This window comes from Nanorana parkeri, unplaced genomic scaffold (genome assembly GCF_000935625.1).
Source record: "Nanorana parkeri isolate BGI_ZX_2015 unplaced genomic scaffold, ASM93562v1 scaffold553, whole genome shotgun sequence".
Classification (NCBI taxonomy): Eukaryota; Metazoa; Chordata; class Amphibia; order Anura; family Dicroglossidae; genus Nanorana; species Nanorana parkeri.
This window is the reverse complement of record NW_017306821.1, coordinates 671,408-678,264: the sequence shown is the minus strand read 5'-3', so window position 1 is coordinate 678,264 and position 6,857 is coordinate 671,408. Positions and strand designations below refer to the sequence as shown.

At 43.6% G+C, this 6,857-nt stretch overlaps 2 protein-coding genes across 3 annotated transcripts in view; one reads left to right on the top strand and one right to left on the bottom strand.

Annotated features, from left to right (window-relative positions):
* DBT (dihydrolipoamide branched chain transacylase E2) overlaps positions 1 to 6,263 on the bottom strand; it is a 16,328-nt gene extending 10,065 nt beyond the window's left edge. For both annotated transcript variants that reach the window (XM_018561960.1, XM_018561961.1), the window contains exons 1-3: positions 6,147 to 6,263; positions 4,786 to 4,900; positions 1,149 to 1,224 (exon numbers count right to left, since the gene is read on the bottom strand). In XM_018561960.1, the coding sequence (XP_018417462.1) occupies positions 1,149 to 1,224; positions 4,786 to 4,900; positions 6,147 to 6,197 (242 nt within the window). In that variant the 5' untranslated portion in view covers positions 6,198 to 6,263. The remainder of the gene's footprint in view (positions 1 to 1,148; positions 1,225 to 4,785; positions 4,901 to 6,146) is intronic.
* Positions 6,264 to 6,768: 505 nt separating this feature from the next.
* The window catches only part of RTCA (RNA 3'-terminal phosphate cyclase), a 20,037-nt gene continuing 19,948 nt past the window's right edge, over positions 6,769 to 6,857 (top strand). Inside the window, exon 1 of the mRNA XM_018561963.1 lies at positions 6,769 to 6,842. The gene's annotated coding sequence lies outside the window, so the exon portion shown is untranslated. The remainder of the gene's footprint in view (positions 6,843 to 6,857) is intronic.

Genomic DNA, 6,857 nt, shown 5'->3' with positions numbered 1-6,857 from the left:
ATATATATATACATATATATACATACACATATACATATACACACACACACACGAAAAACTGCCCGAAAATGCGGTGCATCTGCCCCGTCTGTGTCGGCAGAGGTTGTGGGGATCGGAGGGGACACAGGGCCAATACAGCTGCCGGTGCCCAGCAGGGAGGAGAGAAGCTGTCAAAAGGCCCAGCGGTGCCGTACAGTATTTGAGAGCTGTCAGGAGGCAAACATTGAGCGATCAGTACTGATCACATAGTGATTACTATCTCCCCAGTTGTGAATGAACAGAAAGTGCTATACATCACTTCCTGTTCATTTATGAATGGATACTTAGTAAATATTTCCTATCTGCTGACTTGAATAAATGAATGAACAAGAAATAGCTCAGTACAGAGGCTTTCTGTCCATTCATGACTGGGTTGATAGTAAATATCTCCAGATTGTGAATGAACAGGAAACCTCTGTACTGAGAGCTTTCAGTTCATTGAGTGCTGGAGCTGCAGAAAAAGAGATTGAGGACTCTGTGTCTTCAATCTATTTTTCTATTTTCAAAGGGAAATATCAGGGGTCTAAGCCTCTAACAGTAAAGTTTAAAAAAAAATCAAAATGAAAATTTGTTTTTTTTTTTAAGGATTGGGGGAAAAAACATTACTGCCGAGATCCACCCAGCTGCATGATTGACAGCTGGCTCTGCCTATCTAGAGGCAGAGCCAGCTGTACCTTCCCCCTCCCCCGTCCGTTCCGCCAGTCAGCGCTGGAGGATGGGAGCGGGGATTTCCTGCAGGGAGCCGTGACAGTCACGGCTCTCTGCAGGGACATGATCGAGAAGTGAGCGAGCGACGGTATGTGTTCGCTCACTTCCCGATCTATTGAGCCGACGTGTGACAGTTTCATTGTCACACATCGGCTCGAACTATGAGGCTGACCTCATAGTTCTCCTTTAACATGTATACTACACTGTAATTAAAGAGTCCGAACAAAACCTTCTTTTATAACATGGTGTGGAAAAATAAAATGAATAGCAGTCATACAAGCAACAGATTTATACTGCATGAGGTTCTCATAACAGAACTGGGAAAATGAACGCTTGGATCACACTTCCCATGTTCATTGCTGCAGTCCTCAGAATCAGCTTCTGAGTTCTCGTTCACTTACCAGTCTTTCAATGTGACCTCTGTGATTCCTTCTCCAATGTCTGACAAATTGAACTGTACAATCTGACCATTCAATGCTGTAAAAACACAAACACATCATCGCCAGTTTTGTGAGTACAAATAACGAATTCAGTGCACATACATTAAAAAGCAATCCGAGTCCGAGAGAAGGAAGCAGGCATGAGCAGATCTTTTAAACTTACTAACAAGAATACGCTTTGCATTTATAACCATCTGTGCCTCTCATATTTTAAAGTAAAACAAGCTCTTTTATTATAGACAATCCAAGCACGTTTGTAAACATTTCCCTTTACTGTTATTAAAGTGATATTAAAGTCTAAAGGTTTGTAAGCTATTTCAAATGCTGATGAAATCACTTACAATGGATGCTGCTTCTTGATGTTTAAACGTTTTAGCTTCCTTCAGAATCAGCTGGTCCCCTGAACACTGATCCTGATGTCCTGTTTTAGGGTGGCTCCTTTCCCTTGCCAGATCCTATCTTTAAATCCTATTTCCACCTTAGTAGAGGTATTTTTTAATGTTTTAAAAATACATGCCAGCAATGAACACTGAGTGTACATGAAGCAGGCATATGCAGTTGATGTACTGTATATAAAAAAAGAACTTAAATTTTTTTTAGCTTTGCTCTTCATATTCTCATGGAAATGGCTGCCTTTGTGTTGTGCAAGCAATGTGCGCCCCCCCTCCCTGGACAGTGTATTGTGTGTAAAGGCAGAGCTGGTGTTTAGTGATTGTGTTAGAATGGGTGACAGGGAGGGGGGTCAGCTGCTTACAGTCTAATAAGGAAAGCCTGCAATGTGAGTCATGAAAATGTGCACATGTATTCATCATCACTGCACCTCTTCGTTCCCACAATACATGCTAATCACTTACAAAAGTGGAATTGGACTTTAACCGCTTCAGGACGGCCGTCGTCAAAATAAGTCATGTCCTGAAGCGGTTACACCAAGAACACGGCTGCTGGTGCAGCCATGTTCTTGGCATAATTTTAAACAACTGGCAATTTCTGTTTAGATGTCCCCCGCCAGCTTCTCCGGGCTCTGCTGTTCCCTGTGTGAGCCCGGGACCGGCACATTTGGTCTCCCCTAACAGATCGGAGGTAGATCAGCAAGCTTCCAGCTGCTGATCTCACCTCTGATCACTGGACCCGGAAGTGATGTGTATTACATCATCACTTCCGGTGTCACTGTGCACATTCTCTGCCTCTTAAAACCAGGAGAAGAAGCTAGTGAAGCAGATCTATGCTACATCAGCTTCTTTGGGGTCCCCAGGTGACATTAGGGGTCTGAAAAATGCTGTTAAATGCTGTTAAAGTCCCCCACGTGCACGCACATAGAATGCAAACACGCGTCTGGTGCGCTAACATGCAATAATAAAAATTGCGCCACACATGTTACATATCGCCGCGAACGTCGCAGTGAGAGCAATAATTCTAGGGCCATCAATCACTGGTAACACTAAACTGATGAGCAGTAAACGCTTTTAAAGCGTCACCTATGGGATATTTGGGGTATTGTAGTTTTCTGCGGCTTCACGGGCGAATGCAATTTTAAGGCTTGACATGTTTGGTATCTATTTTCCCGGCGTGACCCCGTCTTTTATATTTTACCAAAAAATTGGGTATTATATTCTGTTTCCGTTTTCTATCCTAAAAATACTGGTTTGATAAAGATTTGCGCAAATCCCGTGCGACATAAAAAATTGCAACTAGCATTTTTTTTTATTCTACAGGGCCTCTGCTTTCAGAAAATATATAATTGTTTGAGGTTTGAAACTGTTTTCTAGCCAAAAAGTCAGATTTCATCATGCGTTAAGAAATTGCTCCGGGCAGCAAGTGGTTATTGTGATGACATGGTCACTATGCCCTGTGAATATGCACAGCTGTTTCAACAATTTCAAAGCTCGTCATCTAAACGACAGAGGTGATGGAGAGCAGAGATTTCAGAAGGCACAGGCAATACAGGAAACACACCACATGTGACATCATCACTGCTTGCAGGCAGCAATGCAATACGGGATATGAACTCCTTAGAAAGTAAACCACATGCAGGGAATTCAGGAAGTTGTTGAAAGAGATGTACAGCAAATATCGCTCACAACATGAAAGGAGATCTACGTTAGCTTATATTTTGTCAAAAATCATCATAGCTTGTATTGCTATTACAATGCTGATGTTATAAAAGGAAAGTGTATGTTGTGACATTAGATCTCCTTTAATATCATTAGTAGCTCACTGATTCACTGTTTACATGCAATGGTTCTTTGTTCCACTGTCAAACAACTTTGTGGTAACATAACCCAGTAACCTGCAGCAGCCTGTAGTTCCTCATCGCCACCCAATGCCCAAATCCTGGGCTGGCCTGGTTAGGCAAAGCTCTGGAGCTCCCTGGTAGTGTCAAAAGCTTGCCCCTTTCCTCCCAGGCTTCTGCAAGTGTGTCCAGTGGGGCTGCAACTAACGATTATTTTCATCATCGATTAGTTGGCCGATTATTTTTTAGATTAATGTAAAATGATACACACAAATGCAGTTACAAACATAACGTTTATTTCAGAATAAAACGGCATGAACAATTTTTTGCACTCGCACCGAACTGGAACGCATGTCTTTGCAGTACTGCGGGTTCCAGTGCAGGTGATCGCACTGCGGGCAGGAGGGAGGTTTGTGATGCCACTATATAAAAGGTATTGCCGCGTGCCGTGTGAGCAATAATTTTCGGGACAATATTCGTATATCATACATGAATATTGGGCCGAGAATTATTGCTCTCACTCCGGCGCACGCGGTAATACCTGACATGTGTAGCACAATCGTCAATTTTCTACTTTGGTGCACGCGTGTTTCCATTAGTATGCGCGCGTTCGCGGAGTTGGGGGGTAGTTTGAATTTTATTCAACTTTATTTTTTTGCCTCATTGCTATTACATGGGGGGAGGGGGGCTCACAAGCCCCCTATGTGATAGCACACTGGAGGTGACAGATTAGGGGTCTTTTAGACCCCTAGTGTCACCTTCCCACTTCACTGGGGAGTGACAGCTGCCTGCTGAATGTCACCACAGCAGGCAGTGGCTTGGAGCAATAGCCAGCCTGTTATTGGCTATTTCAAATCAGCAGAGGAGGGAAATTAAGGAGAAAATTATCTTCCTCTGGTGATTAACAGCAGGCAGTGTGCGGAGCAGACTGGCTATTGCTTTTGGCCGCTGGATGGGAGACTTGGCGCTGGCTTTCTACCGCCGGCAAAAGAGCCGGGCACGGGGGGAGCGGAGGAAGAAGGGGGGGCACAGCGGCAGAGGAAGAAGGGGGCACGGCAGCGGAGGAAGAAGGGGGCACGGCAGGAGGAATGCAGAAGCACAGCGGTCTCAACTAATTGTAATCATCTAATTGATAATGCGAATCGTTGACAACAATTCTCATTATCAATTACCATCGTTTAAATTAGATTAGTTGTTGTAGCCGTAATGTCCAATACAAGTGTTTGCATAGGAGGGATTCCATCAATACATTTATAAGGGACAAGTAACTGTAGAATGAGATGACACCCCTTTGGAAAGCCTCATAATCAATCTGGCCCAGCTAGAAGTGATGTTTAAAGCTTTACAAATGGGGTTCTGGATGCTTACCTGAAATAGTTCTGAAGTACCTGAGCTGTGAAGTTTGCAGATTTAAAGAATTAGGTTGTTTCCATGCTTTTATCAGCAAAAACCGGTTACATGAGGTCAGCTGCCTAAGACTGGCCTGGGGGGAAATAGGAGCAGAAGAGCAATCAGTGGTAAAGCATGATCAATACAAGGTTCAAAAAAAATGTCATCTTCCACAGGCTCATTCCCCAGCATATTGCAACGCATGCAAATTTCAGGGTAATGCAGGAAGTCATGCTTTCAAAAGTGCAATTATCCTTTCAGTGATCAGCAGTTATGGTCAGTGTAACGTTACTGGTTATCACAGGAGGATAGTTGCACAAATTTCATGAACTGCTCTAAATACACATTGATAAAGTTAATTTTGCACCTTTATAAAGTTCTTATTAAAGATTGCACACAGGAGCACTAATTTTGTTTGCCTACACATTTTATATTTTTATGGGTCTTATACATACAGCATAGTATTTTCTGATGTTAATTTTACTTACTTTATCTATCACTTAAATAGGAGCACCGTGTTCCAGCAATTGACGTGTAATACTTACCTTATCCCTCGCTCTAGCAGGCTCCATGCCTTTGTGCAAATGGACCCCCAAAGCCTCTTCTCCAAGACGCTCTGGCCGCTGGTTGCACATTGACGTCAAGTACAATGCAGGACCAATAGCCCGGCATTGTACGCGAGGACAGTGGATGACCACTTACCATCCTGAGCACCAGGGAAAAGAGCAGGGTGCGGAAGCATATCTGTAATAAATTAAACAAGGCAACTGGACTTGCTGTATTTATTTTCTAGAATATGTTTTGCTGGTCATCCGACTAGCTTTCTCAATTCACAATTTGTATTTAGAAAGCTAGTCAGATGACCAGCAAAAAGTCTTGAAGAAACTAAATACAGCAAGTCCAGTTGCCTTGATTTATTTTTTACAGATATAACATGACCTGGATGAACGAGAACTTTCACAGACAGGGTGTTGAAGCCTCCTGCAGTAGGGTTATCATATCTTTTTCCCCCCTAGCCAAAAACTAGCATTTAACCTCTGTAATGTGTATGGTGACCCTTAGCAATACAGTATCAGGTGATCTCATTCTTCACCACTATACCCAAATCTAAAGAAAACACACGTTCGGCCTTTAGTTCTAATCTATGGAGCAGATCAGTCCATTCCAATATGTAGTCCAGTGACAGCAGACTGGCACATTCTGCTTATTACAAAGGGCAGGACAGTGTCACTGTCACCTTTACCCTGCAAAGACTTTCACAGACTTGACTGGCATTAATCCCCAGGGTGCCACACCGGGTTCACACCTCGCTCACAATACCATTCTACAGCTTTTCTCACCAGACGGACGAATGACCGGCTGCAGCCCCTCAGTGCTCTCACAGCCGCCATGTTCACCGGAAGAGCCCGGAAAACCAATCGTGTCAGAGAGCTCCTGCTCTCGTCCAATCAGAAAACGAAAGCCAAGACAACTGTGTCAATGCCAAGGAGATAGGGGAGGGAGAGGGGTGTGAGGACCTGACATCCAATCAGAGCTGGTATACTCTCTGCCTAGCTGTCACAGAAAGGGGTGGAGCGGCAGACCAGGTGACCAAAACTGCAGGTGACGCCCTCTATTTAACATGTCGCTATCAAGGTAAACAGCCATTTTTTTGGTTAATAATAGATCTAAAGACCGCGATTAAAATGACAGATTACATTTAAGGAGGCTTTTACATGGAATATGTCGAGATTGTTACTGGTACCCATATCAATGTAAAATACAGGTCTGGCTAAAACGCATCTAATTCGACTAGTAGTTCTTTATGTTATACACATTGGTGTACTATGTTCGTATTTCTTAGCGAATCCACTTTAAATGTCGTTCAATGAAAACATGTTTTAGCACACAAGAAGACTGCAGAACACAGATTTCCTCTGGCAGGGCCAGGGTTAAAGGACTGACAGGAAGGGGCGGGGCACAGGGTGGCAGGAGCCGGCAGAAAGAACTTCAACACATTGGACGTGCTGGGCTGCTTGTGTGCTGCTGACCAGTTGGTGGGTGATGGATAA